Consider the following 19,360-nt stretch of genomic DNA (forward strand, 5'->3'; position numbering starts at 1 on the left):
CCACGACCCACCTACGTATACACCGATGCCCGGGAGATTTGTAATACAGCCTGGCTGGGTAGGACAAAGACAATGACAGGACAAAGTCTCCCGTGGTATCAGAGCTAATTCCCAGACAGGAGGAGGCTGCTGACTCTTCTAACTGAACATCTCCACGTATTTGTACTTTACAATTCCCCAAAGAGGCAAGAGAATCTAGCCTATTTAGGTACCATTTCTACCAGCAAAATGAGATGTCAGTTTTCACTCTAGCATCCTGGTCTCCATTTTTAATCAGCCCCAGTGTCTTCCCCAAAGGGATCATCTCCACATCCCAGTGGCACATGAACGTTTTTAAACATACAGCTCGCTCAGTTTAGTGTGGGCTGCACAAATCAAACCTGAAAGGGCCCCAAGAGGGGAGAGAAAGGGGAGGGCGGAGGGGGAGAAGGAAAGGGAAGGTCTGAGGCTAAACCAGTCCTGTTATTTTTATATCCAAATTATGTAAACAAGAGAAGTGTTGAGAGAAATTTTAATTCGCTAATCATCTTTCAGGTTGATTAGTAGCAGTGTGCATGTGGGGGACAGGACACCCAGTAAACTGACCCTGGCAATGATCAGGAAACCCAAAGGCTTAGGTCTTGCACCCAGGGGCAAGCGCAGTGACAGAGAAGCATGCTTGCATTCCTAAATATATAAATATATATATCCACAAGGAAGAAGAAAATTAAAGTAAATGATATTTTAAAAAACCAAACCAAACCAAACCAACAAACCAAAAGAAAAGAAAAGAAAAGAAAAAAAAAAAAAAGGCTGGCTTGTCAGGGGTTGGGGACGAGAAGGCTCCGGTGTGTGTACTTACATAGAGGTCAGCACCGTAAAATCCGTCCTGGTAAACCACACTGCAGAAAATCCACACAAAAACAAAAAAACAAAAAAACAAAAAACAAAAGAACAGAAAACACATTCCGGTTATTGAGGACGGCAGCATGCACATGCGTTTTACACAGGCAGGTGATGTATGAATCCACAACCTGGGCTTTTGGCAGGAGCAAATCAGCAAGAGAACGTGTGTGCGCACGCACGCCAGACGGCTCCAAGTCATCTTCCACGGCATGCAAAGGGGAAGGGGCGGGCAGAGGGGGAGACAGTATGCGAAGGAGAGAGGGAGGGGAACCACCATCTTGTACAGTAAAAATAGACTCAAAAAGATCGGATGTCCTGAAGAAGAGAAACAAGGGTTTAGAAACCTCCGCTCTGGTTATTCTCCTGGAATGATTTTAGTTACCCCCCTAAACACGTGGAAACATTGGCTTCGTGAAGTGGGTTTGTGAAATCGAGGAGCCCCTCAGAAGGCATCCCACAGGGGCTGAAGTCACCTATGTCAGAAGCACGTTTCAGAGAGTTCTGTACGATTACGTATTTCGAGCTTCACAGGGCTGCATAACTTTGTTTCTGACATCCATACATCACCTGCTTTTACCCTGCACATTAGACATGCGATAAGATTTGGCTGATCACACAAGCATGCAAAGTATTATTATTCAGCATCTTAAAGAACCGATGCAACACCTCAGGAAAACAAGTCAATCAACTCTGATCAAAGTAAACACAGAGAAATGTAATTAAAAAGAAAAAACCAAAAATACCCACAATGCATTGCTTTCACAAGCAGAGATAATGAGCTAAAAAGGTTAGGTGACTGGTCCAAGGTCCGAGAATTGAAAGGTGCAGTGGGAGTCCCTGGTAGTAACGACCTATTCCGTAGCAGAGAGGAGCAACTGGAAGGGTTTCCATGGGATGGTGCTTTTTCTGCTTTAAGCCATAGTTTTCTTTCTCTCAGAACTTCAAGCAGGAAAACTGTTAAACCAGAGCCTGGGGTTCCCAAAGAGCCGCTCTTACCAGAGCATTCGCTAGCGTAAGGCTACGCGGCTTGCTTTGGGGACAGGGGTCGGGGAAGGATGAGGGAGGAAGAGAGGGGATGCCCCCCACCCGTTTGAGTTCAGTGCGTGCTTCAGACTGAGGAATTTCCTCCTCCTTTGTCCTCTGAATAGCTCCGTCCGAACTTGCTCAAGGCTTTAAAAAGCATTAGCCCCACCATCTGTGATGTTCATGGATCTGATGTGCATGACTTACCAGCAGCATTAAGGAACAAGAAACGTATGGAACACTAGCTTTCCTTTGGATTATAATTTTTTACTCATCAGATGGAATGTGAAATGCTGCCAAGAGCCTGCCACCCTCAGACACCCACCTATTGTAAGGCACGCACACACAAAAAAAGCCCAGCAGATCTTGCCAAAATTCTGCATGCTATTACTAAAACGTAAAATAAAATTAAAAAAAAAATCTGTTGCAGTGTTAGCTACTGCTTGAATAATTTAGTCTTGCTGTCTTCCCCGGGAAAAATACACTCCATTCCCAATGGACAGAGTTACTATGGTCTCCAAGAGCGGTGGGAGCAGATATGAAGATAGAGACCCTTGTTAGAGGAAGAGGGGAGCCACTTCAGCAGGGAGAAGCAGGCCATAAGATCATGTTTGTTGAAGCTAAATTTTTACAACCACATAACAAAGAATTTGGCTCCTGGGGCTGTGACTTACATTGCTGGGTTCTCTATCTAGGACCAGGAGTGTTTTAGCAGTGATACTCCACCTGCTCCTGCAGGAAAGGCAAACGCATGACAAAGGAAGCGACTGTTGGTTTATGAACAGGTTAGCAGTTTTAACAGTTATTCCAAACACAATCAGTTGGATGAATATAAGCATTACCACATTGGATCAGGCCACTATTCCTGTAATTTAGAATCCTGGCCGCAGGAGATGCTAGCATCAGCTCTCCAGAGAAAACTGCAAGGGACACTAATGACAGGTAAGAGTGAGACTCCCTGGGTCCAAACAACCAAGCACACGTGCAGCCTCCGTCTCTCCTTCAGTTAGGGCTTGACTGACATTGACTGCCAGGGCTGAAATTTAGCAAGGTTTATTTATATGCTAGAACATCCGCATTTGTGATACTTAACGCTAGGAAAAACTGAGAGAATTCCTTTATTTGAGAACCACAGAGACCATTCTGGTTATGTAGACTGACCAGAAGCATAAAGCAGCCCAGGAGCCCATCAAATCTCAGTGGTATCTGCAAAAAGCCCACTAGCTGAGCTAAAACACATCCACGAGAAAAAGAAATATGCTGGTTTTGTAAAGCAGCCATCATAATTGTTTAGGTGTACCAACAGTTGACTGTGTTGTAAAAGGAACAAAAAACCCCACTCCAAAGCCCCAAAGCTCCCTACTGCCTTATATCTAGTCTGACTTTTATCTACTTTTGGCTTTGAGTCAGTGAATCCTCTATATATTTACACTCTTAGACTAAATTACTCTTTACTATGGCAAGCCTACTCTTCATATAGGTACTTAATGACCAGGAACAAGTCAATGCCTAACCTATAGTTTGAGAAATAAAACTGATTTAGTTTTGAGAGTTTTACAAGTAGGCAAGTTTTTTTCTCAGACTGGCTTAATTCTTCCAGCTTCTGGTCTGAAGTGTAAATTGTCAGCACTCTTGTTCAGAAAGCATGGCTGCTACAAATCAGGGCAATATTCCAATACAGGTTTTACTCATGCTATATATCAGAGGTTATAACATCTCCTTACTTCTACTGAACGCTGCCTCGGTTATAAATTGAAGGTTGCATTTGTATTCTGAGGTCAGGCTCAGGTGACTATCTAACATCCTCTCCAGTGGTCTGAGCGATTGCTTTCTAGGGTGTGAATAGCCTTCCCTGGATAAACATCCACGTCTGTACATAACTATTTACATTCCACATATGTATTAGTAAATCTTCTTGAAATAAATGTTAAAACTCTTAAGAACGATACCACTTCTTGCACCTTCCTCTGGAGTATCTAGCACTAGACGCTGTCAAAACTTAACTCTAACCTGAATGGCCCTCAGGTCTGATCCAGTATGGCAATTCCAATGAGCTTTTATTAATCTACATTCTGTATTTTTTGAATTCTGCTAAGCTCTCAAATGCAGTGATATCATTAAGTTTTGTAACTTAACCACCACCGAGGTTTGTGAAAACCAATTCTTTCTACCAGGTTTGAGTTAACCTGCAGCTTGCTTCCCTCTCTTCTTCCACATTACTCACTACGTCTCGATCACTTGTATTGCTGACTGATCTTACGGTGTCATCTTTCCACTGGCCAGGAAAAAAGCAACTGATGCAGCGTAAGGTGTCAGGAATGTTGCCTGCCCCTGACTCCACGGAGCTCAACAGTGCCCACGTGGAGCGGTGGCCATCCTCCAGGTTACTGCAACATGGAACTGAATAGCACATTTTGTATTATTCCATGAGGAATCAAATTCCCTCTACAAAATATCTGGTAGAGATTCGGACTATGATGACAATGAACACCAGAATTCATTAAGGACATCCCAGTGCTTGCGACTATGGACAGTTCTGGGTCATTTGTGAGCCTGCCTTATTTACTGCTGCCCTGCAAATGTTTACTGAATAGTACATTGCCCATGAAGACATGAAAACAGTCAGCGGGGTCGAACTCAACGTAATGTAAGTAAACACAGTCACGAGGCAGTATTTGGAAGGGATAATCATTGGAGCTTGGCCCATATTCCAAATGGAAATAAACCTTTTATACGGGACTCAGGCTGGATTTATATCAAAAACAAGCCTAGAGTCCCTCCCAGCGCACCACTCGTGACAGCCTCTTGCTAGGAATGCTCCAGCCGTTACTTCCAGGGATGAAAAGCACATCCCCCCCTCCCCAGTGCGAATATTTCATATTCTGCTTGACGGCAGCACTTAGCTCAGCTTTGCTTCTCTGTTTCACTGTGGAGCGCTTCCCAATAAAACCAGACTGGGTCATTTTTAGAGCAACAGACAGACAAGTTGCAGGTCAGAGGCTATGTTTGGAGGATACAGAATATGAACTAGGAGCGGTGGCAAAAAAGAGGTGGATCTGCAAACCCAGAAGAAACCGTCTGTTCAGAAGGCCAATGTGTTCAGACAAGAGGTTTCATTTAAAGTCTTGCGGTGAATTAAACGCAAACATTGCCAGATTTGCTGGAGAGCAAAGCTAGACAGATAGATGACCACTGCAGCTTGCTCCCTTGAGCTCTACTTTAAATATCAGACTGGACTCTAAAAACAAAGGGCCACAGTAGCTTTCACCGCTTAAGCTGCTACAGAAGCTCTTGCAAGCTTATCCAGCGTATATCAGGCCAGCTCCTTGCACTGATGTGTGTGGCTTCCACCTCCCTTTTTAATAAAAGATTTATCATTTATTTTCTTCCCTTTTGGGTCTAATCTAAAGGAAAAAAGGGTCAAGTCCACTTCTCTGTGTTGGAGGATTCTTTCCTACTCCTATTCTTCCTGAAAAAGTTGCCTGGAAAATATGGCAAGTAAAATTCCAGAGACGGGCAATAAGAATAAAGCATCCTCAAAATCAGAAACAAAAAGAGACAGTTTGGATTTGCTGATTTGTCTGCCATTCCGTCACACTTAAACGAACAAAAACCCCAAACAAAACTCACATACGAACCTAGTTCCCTGTACTTTTAAACAGCAGAATACTCTTTTGGAACAGCATCTGTTCCACTGCATTACTAGTGAAATGTCAGAGGGCAAAGAATGCTAAGGCCACACATTCACCATTGCTTCGTACAACAGTTAGAAGAACGCTGCACTTTCGTTCTCCCTATATCCCAAACACTCCCAGCTTTAAATTAATGGACTTGATTAATCTTTGTTTTAAACCTTTTTAAACCGTCTCCAACAAAGAAAGCAAATCCATTGTGGGTAACTGGCTCTTCTGTGTCCTACTGCCAGATGGTGAGGCATGAAGGTAATGGACAATATTCCTCATTCCTGGATATTAAAATGCAAATAGAGTGCAAAGAGCAGAACCTTTTTGGAAACTTTAGACCTTCTCTCTTTGTGTCCTTCTCAGCAGCACTGTAACATATTGGGTCAATGGATGACGAATACCGTATAGACAAATTGAGAAGTTATGAGAAGGAATCCATCAGCACTTCAAGCTGCTGCAAGTACTGAAAATTGTTTCAGTCAAGAACTTAACACGGAAAAATTTAGATTTGCCCCCACTGGACGCCATCGTGTGCAGAATGCTCTGGCACTAGCAATACCCTGACTCTCACCATCCAGACAATTTTAGTTATGTTTTGGTTAACCGATGAGCTATTTGACACGGTTGTGCAGAGCACTCTGCTCTCGTGACCAGTGCTTACCCTGGGTAGGCAGGGATGGCTGTGGGAGGTACTGCCCGGACTGCCCCATACACTGTCCTTCCTCGGCCCCTCAGGTGGGCTCCCCGAAACGCGGCTGCTGTGGTGGCTGCAGTTGGATAGGGGAAGCCTGGAACTGTAAAGACAGACAAGGTGGAGGGTGAAAAGGATCCGAGCTCCTGCCCAGACAACAACCGTCTGCTTCAAACAAAGTGACACAAGAGCTCCACAGCGGTGGGACATTTGGCATCAATCCTGCAGAGGGGCATGCTTATATCCCAGCAAGCATCCCATACATCGTTCCTGCTACACCATGGCCTTTGGGGGAAGAGGGGTTGCAGAGAGGTTTGGCATGCAAGAGGTTAATGCTTTGGCATGCCTCACCCACCACAAACAGGGTACAAGTCCCCCCGCCTTTTGACACCGCCATGCAGTCTGGTTAGAGTCTGAGAAGCGCAGAGAGTTACTATCAATATAGCAGGCGGCTCTTCCAAAACTGCAGAGGCTCTTTAAAATAATTTGTCAAGAGGCCCTTAAAGTCAACCAACTTACATCAGTCTCTTCCCTCCTTTCCCCTCCCACTCTTTGCCACCCAATCCTCTGTATGTTCATTTTAAAGCCTGAAAGACAAGATAGCCCATATAACAGCAGCAGAAATTTCCCATAAAGTGCCAGTTTACTGAGAGCCCACCTTCAATTAACAAGCGTGACCAATAACTGGCTCTGTGTATAGCGAGGCCTGCTTTATTACGCTTTACGCTGGAGTAAACTGGCTCGTGATGAAACGATGTAAAACCTCAGAGGCATCTGCAAACACGTAATAAACAGATACCGAGAGGGAAGGAGTCCCAGGGCGCAAACCCAACCCAACGTGCGTCCAGGTGCATGCCACTGGGGGCCCTGCAGACTCGCGGTTTAGCAGCTTGTATAATATGTACTTTCGGGATTTGTCTGTTTGGTTTCTTTGATTTCGAAAGGGGGAGGGGGGCAAGGGAATGGCCTGTTCCTCACACGCACCCTCCCCTTGTTCTGCAGCCTCCTCATCGCTCAGACCCATTCGCCAGTACAGAAACACACTGCAGATGAACGAGTTACAGCAACTGCACAGTATACTTTGGCTCAAAGTAAACTCATTCCCAGCGAGACCCATCCTTTCAAGTATATATTATACAGACTGGAGAGAAGAAGGGTAACAGGTCATCGTTAACTCAAGCACAGTAACAATACAGGGGCCAACGGGGGCTACTTACTGATTAAAGGAATGTAAGTGTTAATACCCCCCCTTCCTGACAGGGGCACTGCGGCGTCATTGCCCAGCGAGACATCTGCTTGAAAGCTGGACGCTAATTTAATTTTAAAAAGAATAAAAAAAAAAAAAAGAAAAAAAAGAAAAAACAAAACAAACAAACGTAAAAAGGTTATAAAGAAACAGCAGATTGAGAACATAAACAAACACCACTGCAGTTAAATGGCAGAAGTGGAAGTGTCTACTTAAGCTCTACCTGCATATAACTCAGGGCCGTACACCGCTCCAACCACAGGACTCAACTTCCAACCTGAAACAACAAAGACTGCAGTGAATGCCAAAATCTACACCAAGAGAAGGAGCGGGCAGCGTGGGTAGGGGGAACGGTCTCTTGCATGCGCCCCAGCTTCACATGCACAGCTTTTTCCAATTTCTGCTTCGCCTCAATCCCCCTTGGTGTAGATGGAGGCCAACTGCCTTTTTCTAATGTCAAGTTCTAGGTACAGGTCGCTGTATCGGAGGGAACAGCAAAACATCGGCTGATCCGCAGCACAGCAGAGGCACCGCTGAGGGAATGCCAACTACCTTATATGCATATTCGCCACGAGCACCGTGCGACCCTGCGTTCCCTGCACGAACCTTGCTGCCAGCTCCTCCAGCTCCTGCCTGCTTTCACCAGGAACGCCGCGGATTCAAACCTCTCTAAAGCCACCGGCCCCGACTGTCATCCTGGGCAAGTCAATTTATAGCCTTGAATACTCAAAACACCCTTCTGTCTTATTTGCTAGAGATCTGCTAAAAAGCAAGCGCCTGAATTTCCTCATTAACTGAATTACACGACTATGGCGCAGAAAAGCAATTAAGCCTATTCATCTCACATTTTCTCCTCTCTGTTATTTTAGTCTTTCCTGTCTTCTTTATGCTGCTTTTCAGGTGAAAGCCTTCCCAGAGCATTGATTTTAATATCACCTGGATAATTGGCAAGAACTGCAAATCATCAACATAAAACCTACAAGAGAATAGTACTTAAAGAAGTCATCACTGGGCTAAGAGGGGGAACACATTTCCAGTCAGATCTAGAAACTTATCTGTCCTTCCCCCCCCACCACCACCCCAACCTTTCTATCGAGGGAGAGAAGGGGTGTAAAGCTGACAAGATCTGGGCTGGCTTCTACAAAGCATTCCTTTCAGGAAAGATCTCAGCTGTTCAGCTAGCAATCGCACAGGTATTTTTATTTAAATAAATCCATACCCTTCCTCTGTCTTGGAGTCCTGATGCACTTACTGCACTTTAACACCTCTAACCAGCCTAGAAACCGTATGAACAACTGTGTGAACTGGAGCCCGTCAACACCAACCCTTCATTTGCTGGCAGAGTATCAATGAGGGATGCGATGCCCGCTCCCTCCGCGAGACTGGGCACGCTGCTGCTGCCCTGCCTACCTTGATGGCAAAATACTCGCGTGAGTGGTGGCAACGAGAGGACTGGGATCAACCCTCAAGTTTAACAGTCGTATGACCACTCATCAGTATGCCTTAAGCCTGGCGTAATACTAAATACCTTTGAGTAGCTTTAAAGCTGGCTTTAAATTGCTGGCTGCAAAAGCAAAATACTCCTGCCCGTTATCGGGATTTCACAAGTAAGCCAAGTTTTCTTACCAAATAGTCATATGCATTTTCTGCCCTTGTTTTCAGGATAACATAACGTGGCTGCGTTGCCTTTTGCTACAAAATCTCCTGGTTCCTTTCAGACACTGAGACTCAGAATCCCAGCCTTTCTGCCTGGCCCTGTTTCCCCAGGTTCTGTAACCAAAGTCAGATTTATTTGCCAACAGCCACGCAACAAGTCAGTAGCGGAACCACAAATAGAATTCTTCTACCTTTTGACTTCCGAGTCTTATGTTGTAATCAAGGTGGATTCTCACACTAGCAACTACCTATACGTTGCCTCCTGAGCTATTGAAGCTGTTTAGAAACATTTCAGACCAAAAAGAACTTTTCTGCCTGTTTTGGGACAAGGACTCAGATTCAAAATCTCTATCAAAGCAGCATTCAGTTCTGTTGGGAGAAGAACGCCTTTTTATGCTATATATGCCTATGCAATGAAATTACTGCACAGACAGAACCCCCAAGATATGCCGATGAAACAGGATTCTTCATTACCCAAACAACTTGGTCTTTCTCTATTCAGGTTCACTGGAAAATGACTGAACACAGGCACAGTCTGTAACAAAAAGCGAGCAAACAAGCAGCGCAACGCCTCTGTTTTCCCGACTGCCTGGGCACAGCTGTACTTTTACAGTTAGAATCCAAACTGAGCTATATCCAATTATGTATCTTAAGTTATGCTTCTGCATTTAGGTATCTGCGTGATGGCAATGAGGCTCAGGAGTACCGCACATCCCACTGTACAGCATCAGCCTGCAGTAGCGACGGGCGAGCCATCAGTCTTTGGTTTCTTTACCCAGCTTGGCCACGTTGGGCATGTCGCTACTCCTCTCTGTCCCCACTTCTCCATCTGTTAAATGGTACTCCTCCATAAATGCTTAAAGGTTATACTGAAGAATAACGCTATAAATCAGGGTTTGTGGGGGTTTTATTGGTTTCTTTTGGGAGAGATCACGACTTTTTCCTTTTGTCTTTCTTCAAACCTTTCAGCTCATCGTTAGTACAAACAGTCTCTCTTACCATTTGCGTAAGGTGTGACCATCTTCTTATTGGTCATCACTCGCGCAGTGGCGTTGTTAACCTAAAAGTAAGAAAGGGAGGGGGAGGAGAGGGAAGGAAGCATAGGACATTAGGGAAAACGGTGGAAAACTGTCAGATACCACACACACACACACACACACTATACTTCTCTGAGCAAAAAAAAAATTAAACAACTAATTTTACAAGAATGCAATCTTTAAATTACTTTTAACAGTTGCCATTTAATTATAGAAGTTACAGCTAAACGTGGCACTTCAAAACTATGCATTAAACAAAAGGCCAACAAGAGTAAAGTGCAGATTCTCCACCGCCCTGCCACCCCTTGGCACATGCTTATTTTCAGCTCATTGATCGAAAGGGCAAAACTTTGGAGGTTTTGTCCAGGTTCTGATCGAGAGGCAGCGATAATTTCTGCAGCCCAGAGCAGGAGAACTGAACCAGGTTCACAAGCTGACTTGTTTCTTAAGCTCACCGATGGGCTTGGGACCCAGCAGGTGACTGGCAGGCATATTTTTAGATAGAAAAAGGTAGCCTGGAGTCCATCAGCTTTAGATTGGAACTCCCAAGACTTGACGAGATTTCTGGAATGCCACCAAGCGTTTGGAGGGTCTACGTTCACCGATTTCCTCCCCATCATTTTCAAATCTTTTTTCCAGATTGTTTTTTCCTTGTCAAAAATCTCATGGAGCAAAAAGAAGAAATACGTAGCAGTAGACCTGGGTCTTTGGTTTTATTGTGCCCTCCACCCTCTTTACAGAGCTCTGCATAGTTCCAAGCGGTTTGATTGCTCAAGCAAGTGGGGTGTTACCACAGAGATGGTGCTGATAAAGAAAAGATGGACCAGTTTGGAAGCCAAGTTACTGCAGCCCCGTGTCAGACAGCCTCAAAGTTCTTGCAAGGAGGGTGAAGTCTTTATACAAAATCAATAATTTATCAAAACCCATGCCAAATGGGAATTGAGGCCAGGGTGAAGAAGAAGAAAAAGAAAAAAAAAGGATATAAAAATAAAAGCTGCCTCAGGCCCTGAAGACTTACGGATGGCGAGCATACGCAGGGTGGGGAGTCTGGAGCTACATTTTACTCTCGTTTCAGCCCCCAAACAATAGAAACATTACACATTTAAAAAGAAAGAATGGGAAACAACAATGATGAGACTGAGAGCATGCAGTTAAACACACACAGATAAAAGAAAGAAAAAAAAACAACCCCACAATTGATTCAGAGGGTGGGGAGGGGAGGAGGGAGGAGATAGGGTCTCACAGACAATCATTAAGATGGAGCGAGTGCCTGAAATCAGCTGCTACAGCAAAGTGCAACACAAGCACTTAAAGGAAAAATTGCCAGAACCGATCAGAAACCACCAGTCAGCAAAGAGACCAACAGCTGCATTTAACAGAGTAAAGAAATAAATCAGGGAGGGAGGGAGGGAGAGAAAGAAAAAGAGAGAAAACAAACAGTAACAGCTACAAACAGGTCTCAGAAAGAGAGAGCAGCAGAAAGAAGGGGCAGGAGAGAGAGAAGGGGAAATGGGTGCATTAATAAAAACCAGCCAAACTGGAGTTCAGTAACTCTGAGTAAGATGTGCAAGGGGAAATCACCATGAAGTCAGTAATCAAACAGCTCAGACTGCTACAAAACGATATGTACATCCAAAGTCCAGGCGGCATTACTCAACAGCATTGAAAATAAAAGGGGGAGAAGGGGGAAGGAGGTGGGTGGGGACAACAAGTCAAATCACATTTCGTAGTGTTAATGTGAGATGGCAGATGGATTTTTTCTTTCTTATTTAATTTTGGTTTTTTGTAATTTTAAGAAAAATTAAAAAAAAAAAGAAGAAAAAAAAAGCTTCTTCTCTAGCGCTTTTGTTTCACTTACCGCCAACTCGTACCATCGCCAGCATTGTGTATAGTTACCATGGAAAGAGTGAGTCAAGTGAAGGGCCCTAAACGCTAAACCATCGAAAAGGGAAATAAAAAAACAAAACAAAAAAAAAGCAAAATATGCAGACATCTTACTCAAAAACGGCGGCTTTTTTCTTTTAATATTTGTACTTTTTTTTTTTTTTTTTTTTTTTAAAGAAAGAGGGAGAGAGGGAAGACGCCAGTTAGCCTTCAACACAGTGGAACACCAAACCGGTCAACACTGGGCATGCCCAATATATGGCCACGTTGGCCAGCCAACATTAACCCTTCACTCCCCTGCGGTGAGAGCTAGAAACTTTAAGGATTAGCTTTCACCCAGCCGACTCTTGACTGCGGGCAGGTCAAGAAGCCAGCGGTGTGGATAGCGCAGCCCACTGCGGGCTTCTGCCCCGGCTCTCCCCTCCCCTCCCACCACGGGCATCATCTCACACTTGCGTGGAGGAGAACTGGCCTCGGAGGAAAGAGAGGATACTGGCTGGCCCCCTGCTTTCTTTTTTGGACACAAGAGTTAGAAGTCGGACAGTACTCTTTCAGTTAGTTTTGTTCAGGCCTGGTAACAGGAAATCGGAGCCTCGCGAACTGAAGCAAAGGAAAAAATCAAGACAGCAGAAGGGCAAAAATTTGGAGTGGGTGGGAAAAAAACTTAATAAAAGAAGAAAGAAAAGAAAAAAAATACCCAAAACAACAATAAAAATATTCCGTAAGGGGTGTAAACTTTTATACATTTCAGTGCAGGGAGGTGAAGGACACAGACACAAACACACACGCACACACGAGACTGGGATCCAAATGTGAAATAAGTGAGGCAAGACACAAAAAGAAACCAAAAGAATAAATATAAAGAAGAAATTGAATTACTGAAGACATGCACCTCGATTTTACGGCCCTCTACCACGGTGCCGTGTAATTTCTCCCTGGCCCTGTCTGCATCAGCACTATTCTCGAAAGTTACGAACCCGAATCCCTGCATGCAGCGGGAGAAGGGGGGAAAACATGCACATCGTTATATATTGAAATACTGATCTCTAGGTAAATAGAGAAAAAATATCACAGTATGAAATCGACATCAGCACAACTCAGCAATAACCTCCTAGAGTCACATTGTTGTTCATGCATGTTTCATAAATGAAAGAAATTAAATTCCATAAAATAAAGGAACTGTAATCATAATAAGAATAATAAGAGTAATTAAAAAAAAAAAAGAAAACATAAAAGCAATTGAGGCCAGACCAAAAAAGAAGTACAAAGTTACTCGAGACAATTTTTTTTTGGTTGGTTTGTTTAAAAACACTAAACCCTGCTCCGACATAGGCAAGCTGGTCGAGCCTAAGCGGGGCTTCTCTCCCCTCTGCTAATTAACACGCATGCTTTGCAGGACCCCCCCGCCCACCCCAGACACAGTACAGGACATCGACACTGAGCAGCACTTCGTTCTCTTGAGAAACTGCTATGAGAGCAAGCAGCGATCTGAGTTCACGCCTGGCACCAGGAATTCTGCGAAGCTTTGGGCAAATCAAACACTGAACCTTGCTTTTCCCACCTGTAAAATGGAGACAATAATAATTACCTACCTTAGAAAACTGTTGAGAGGAAGGGCTGTTTGTAAAGCATCCCTTGTAAGCTCTTCGGGGCACAGCTCATGTCTACTCCTACGCCTGTAACTTCCCTAATAACGCACGGGGCCCTGAAAGTACACAGGGCTTCTAGGTGGCACCACCAAATAAAGAGTACTTAACGTGAAGATTTCGAGTATCCCGTACTCCGGTTTCAAAATTTTCCTATCTACGAGTTCTGTGTTGGACTTGACTGTGTTGGACTTGAAATAGCGATTCATCGGGAAAGGTAGGATTTGCCTGACGCCGCTGAGCCGCTGCTACGTCCCTCCCGCCCTGCCTCCCGTCTTACTTGGCTTTGTTCTGAGATGGCAACCTCTGCGCCGTGGAGAGCAACAAATCTCCGCCCGGTTAGACCACCAAGTTTGAGGAAAAACTGACGTGCCCTGCTCGGAGCAACCACAAAGGCTCGAGGACTACTAAAACGGCCCTGTAGTTAGACGAATTTAGGTTTACCGCATCACGAAGGCGCACGCGACCCGCCTGTCCTACATGCTCGTGCTGCTGCCAACTCATGCAGTTGCGTAACAGGGCAGGGAAGAGATCATGCTTCTTCCACGGAGATGAGCGCGCTGACATTCAAAAAGAGCCAACGTGACTAAGTGAATTAGGATTTTAACTAGTAACAAATGGTATCTTACTACAGACAACTGTGATGAGATATTCTTCATGCCATGACAGAGAGCGGGGCCAAACAAAACACTTCATTGCATTCTGCTCTTAGGGTACCTTAAGAACAGGAGTAACTGGCTCCTGTGGATCGGTATAAATCAAATACCGGCTTAATGTACACAGAGCAATCTCTGCTGGCTCAATACCCTCAGGAGCAGGAAGAACAAAGCTTGCATTTGATGCAATGGAAACTCCCGATATTCACTGGAGAGCAAGGCGATGCGAGTGATCTACTGCTATGCCTTGTCAGGGAAATGGCATGCTACCTCGCCGCTCCCTCCGTGCAGCTCGGGGTCGATACGTATGGACTGGACCCAAAAAAAAAAATAGCATCTTGATTTCCAAGCACTGTCAGCAACAAGACACAAGCAAGCCATCATTCTTCAAGTGCTTTTTAAAGGTCTTTACAATACTAATCTTAAAAAGCCCAAGCCGTTTGCACATGCTGGCCTTTATCATCCACAGCTAGGTTTCCAGCACAAAACTTAGACATTTGTAAAATGCAGGTTGGTCTGGTTTTGGGGGTGGGTTTTTTAGGTTTTTTTGGTGGTTTTTTTTCTTTTTTTTTTTCCCCTGAACAGCAATAATAAAAAGAATTTAGCCAAGTACTGCAATGTTGAGATCAGCGAGAGCGTTCCTTTGGGCTCCAACCCAATAATCTAAAGCTTCAGATAATTTAATTTCTCCAGCTATAAATAAAAAGCTATATAAATAACTGACTGATGCCTTTTTCAGAACAGCATAAAAGTTTTCTGTTTAAATGAATTAAAATTGGAGCTACAAGGATAGGGGCTAATAAAACAGCCCAACCGCATGTAACTCAAATATGATGCGGGGAAGTGGGGGGAGTGCGGGGGGTGTAATAGCAAAGCTGATGATGAAGGGGTAGGGTATCGTGTCTGCTTCAAAGAACCCCTACAGAGAAAGGCAAGACTGAGAAATAGAACACCACCTTTCCCTCTGGTTCTATATAACGGGGGAAAAGCATCTTTAAAAGGCTGGGGGAGGAGGAGAGGTAAAGACTGCAAGAGGAATCTCTATTTCCCTCTTCTCTTTTTACATTAAAATTTCTGTTTGTTCTAGACAAGCCTGTGGAGACCGAATGAAATTTATGTCTTCGGTGATGATGTGAACTGAAAGCTGGAGAGCAGAGGGAAGGTAATTTTTTAGACATTAATCTGTGCAGGCTAGAACCAAACCAAGACTATTTTAATTCACATTTGTTCGCAATTAGTGAAGTCTGTACGGGATTTTAAAAACCACATTATCATTAAATATCTTTAAACTAAACAGGAATTTTCAATATTTGTAGTAAGTTAACTCAAGGTAGGGTACAATCCACGTGCAGACTGTATGAAAATAATTAATGTGAATTAAACCAGAATTAATCTGATTCTGAACAACATCACTAATTAACCACAATTTTTGTTTTATTGACAGATCAATCCTTAGCTCATGCAACTCTCTTTGTTGAGAACCATTTAATGTCAATGCTGAATTAATGCTTTACAAAGTTGACTATGGCAGAGTCAGTATTTGTGCCCCCTTGGCTTGTCGTCTTAATTCATCTTTTAGACATTCAAATTTTCATGAAGAAAATTAGGTGAGCCACGCTTGTCATTTTTGTTATTTCTAAGTTTAAAACCTAGCAATTATATATATACATATTTTTGATGTGGGAGAGAAAAAAAAGCACATACATGTAATTTTAATTCCTTCTCACAGATGACCTGTAAAGAATAGGGATTAATCTGTACCTAAATACATATACAACAAACAATTCTCAGTTTTGACTCCCAAGGTTGTCTTGCCCTTGAAAAAAAAAAAAAAAAAAGAAAGAAAGAAAAAAAGAGGTGGCAGATGTCCAATATTTACTAGCTTAGCTTTATAGCAGGTACTGGTTTGCTCCATAGTAGTAGGTATGGAGCCAGAGGAAGGGAAGATACAATCCTGGGTAAAAAAAAAAAAAAAGGCTTAAGGTTTCCAATATTTAGATTACACAAATAGCTTGAGTTTAATAATGCTGTTATGGTAACAAGGCTGAAATTTTCAACAATTCCTCTCCACCAGCAACTGCCAGGAACTTCTCCCAAGCAGAAAATAAGTTTAAGCCTCAGTGTACCCAGAAAATGCTAAATAACCCCAGCAAACATTTTCAGGACTGGTGTAATTCGCAGTGCCAGACTATCCCCCTTTTCACCCAAAGGTTTATTCAAAGGGCCTGAAGAGACCGAGTAACTGCCACCCTTTTAGTCTGGCCTCAGACTCTGCAATAAATAACAAGCAACATGATGAGCAGTGAAAAAAAATAATAAATGTATATATATAGTATTTGAATGTTTCCATCTCTGAAGAATGAGAAAGAAAATTTACCATGTAACCGTAAAGGGAGAAATCAAAAGCAGACGGTTCTCCTGGGTGTGGCCAGAACACAGAAATTAAACAAAAAACAACAACAAAAAAAATAAAGTAAAATAAAAAAATAAAAAAAAAAAGAAAATAAAACCAAAGGAAACTAAACAGAGCCCCCTGAAATCCATGCATTGTTAACCCTTCATTTGTCACGGAGTTTAGACCAGCCACCCCAGCAGCAGCGTCTTTGCCTTGTACCACTGGAGCACGCAGCCAACCGGCCTTGCTGTCAAGCTGCTGCTGGGCTTGGTTTTAACCAAGTTTTTTTCTTTTCCACCCCACCCCCCCCCCCCCCAATTCCCATAATAAACAAACTTTTAGAAGCCTGAAAAAATGGCCAAGGAGACAACAGTTTAGGCTGTTTCCAAGGCATCCGGAGAGAGTAGGAGGGTTTCAGCTATAATCCACCTGAGATGAGCAGGGCTGAATGCTCCGACAGCAACACAGCACGGAGTTCAGGAACACGTTACTGAAGCTACACACGCAAACGCACGCTTTAAAGTGGTGAGGGAATCGGCGTCAACCAAGCTGCCACCGTTTCAGCAGCTCTTCCAGCTCCTCCGTGCCGCGCTCGGAGCGCATTAGGGCGCAGGGGCGTAAAGCGCCCGTCCCCGTGCAACCCGGGGAATCAGATGCGGGAATTGATCTGGCTAAAAAAACCCCAAACCATAAACGCATCTTCAAAAAACACCTGCAGGGCTATTTTGAAGCTGGATCATTCCTCCCAGTTCAACTCGTCGTGTTGCTCCACCGCCGATCCCTCCTGCAAAACGGAGGAGCGAAGCGGGGGAGCCCGGCCGGCATCGTCGGGCTTCCGAGCCGCTCCGGGCAAGTCGGGTCAGGGGCTTCACGGCCCCGCGTTGTCCCCAGGTGGGTGCTCCTCCTCCTCCTTCTCCTCCTCCTCCCTCGATCGATCATGGTCTCACCGTGTCGTCTGCGAGTTCAACTAGCTAAGCTGGCAGAAGACAAGCTCATTCCTCTCTCTGTCTCCATGCTGCATCACATTTTTCGCTAATTTAGCACCCTGGATTCAACTCCCTACACAGTGAAACGAGCACCGCTGGGAAGGCGCTCCCACAGGAGCGGTACATCAGCTTATACTATCAAGCCATCAACTTCAGCCTTAATTAATCGAGTCTAAACAAACCAGTTCAGTATAGGGACTAATTTAACTCACTAGTTTAGTATCGCAGAGTTGAAGGCATAAAATCGTACTTCACTGAACGAGGATAAAGGGACGCAGGTCGCGTCTCCTTCACGCCATTGGCACTACAAAGGGATGTGGTGACCTGAGAAAGCGACGCTGATGCTGGTACTTAGTTTGTTATGAAGCCTCTTTGTGTTAATAACACTATTTGTATTTCTGGCTCAACTGATGACATCTGAACAAAAATTATAAAAACGGAATTCAAATGAAAACAAGACCTCTAATTTCTTCTATGTAACAAGAGGTTGTATCTATTTCAACAAGTGGAAACTAACTCCAGAACAAGAGTGGCTCAACTCAAAGCACCTAATCCATTCAAAGAAGAAATAAATGCAAACCTACAGTCTTCTAGGCACAGTTACCAAAACATAAATAGGTAACTGCAAACACAAAAACCCCCTAAGTGTTTCCACACAGGTTTCTGCACAAGTTTTTGGTTAGCACAGGTTTACTTACACAACTCCACTCACCAACAGATGCAATTTCTTTGTGAGACAAGATGTAAGCTACTATACAACCAATTTCTGAAATAAATATGAAGCGCTTTGAGACACTTCAGTCTTATACGAGAACTTGGAGATCTGGGTCTCCCAAGTGGAAGGCAGTGAGGGACATCAACTTACACTATCCTGAAAACACGATCTTGCAATCTGCACTAATATGAACTTTTACCGTTTAAAAATCTAAAAAAACAAAAAGAAAAAGCTCCCTCTTCAGCCAAGATTGCGCTCTGTGCTTACGCACTCTTGGTCTCTGAATGTCATCGAGGGCACATCTTGGAATGCCACACGGTATGCAGCTGATGAGCAAAGAGCTTGGATTCTCTTCCCCCGCAGCTTTACGAATGCCACGGGGTACTCGTTATGCAGGCAGACTCCATTAAATCTGCAAATATGTCCACTTGTTCGGTTCAGCACAACAGTGCCAAAATACGTATCTAGAGGATACATCTCCACTAACAAAAGGAGCAGGAATCCTCTCTCTCAGCCTCCTCTGGAGGTGTTTTATTCACTGCTCAGTGAAGTGCACGGTAAACTGCAACCATGAGCAGAAAGCTATTTAAAGGCACTTAAACAGGTCAGAACTAGAAATGTAACGGTAAACAGGATAAATGAAACAAACAGCTAGTTTCCTGGAAGCAAGCAAAAAACCTAAACGCATCAAGGGAAGACTGATGTCACCCTATTAAACAAGAATAAAACAAAATGAAATTCAAGGGATGTTTAAAGTTTGTATCTTGTTTCTCATACGTAGCAAAGCAATATCAGTGTGAAGTCTACCAGGGCCCATATAACCCTACTAAACAGATTGAATCTGGGCAGAAATCGAG

At 43.9% G+C, this 19,360-nt stretch overlaps 1 protein-coding gene across 11 annotated transcripts in view; it reads right to left on the bottom strand.

The window, feature by feature from the left end:
• RBFOX2 (RNA binding fox-1 homolog 2) overlaps positions 1-19,360 on the bottom strand; it is a 173,325-nt gene that overhangs the window by 11,876 nt on the left and 142,089 nt on the right. For 6 of the 11 annotated variants that reach the window (XM_049821580.1, XM_049821575.1, XM_049821584.1 and 3 more), the window contains 6 exons: positions 12,998-13,090; positions 10,184-10,244; positions 7,752-7,805; positions 7,500-7,592; positions 6,253-6,385; positions 842-881 (listed from right to left, as the gene is read on the bottom strand). In XM_049821580.1, the coding sequence (XP_049677537.1) occupies positions 842-881; positions 6,253-6,385; positions 7,500-7,592; positions 7,752-7,805; positions 10,184-10,244; positions 12,998-13,090 (474 nt within the window). Of the gene's footprint in view, positions 1-841; positions 882-2,582; positions 2,641-6,252; positions 6,386-7,499; positions 7,593-7,751; positions 7,806-10,183; positions 10,245-12,997; positions 13,091-19,360 lie in introns of all 11 variants that reach the window. The other 5 variants (XM_049821581.1, XM_049821579.1, XM_049821574.1 and 2 more) reach the window with 3 other exon arrangements.

This window comes from Accipiter gentilis, chromosome 18 (genome assembly GCF_929443795.1).
Source record: "Accipiter gentilis chromosome 18, bAccGen1.1, whole genome shotgun sequence".
Classification (NCBI taxonomy): Eukaryota; Metazoa; Chordata; class Aves; order Accipitriformes; family Accipitridae; genus Astur; species Astur gentilis.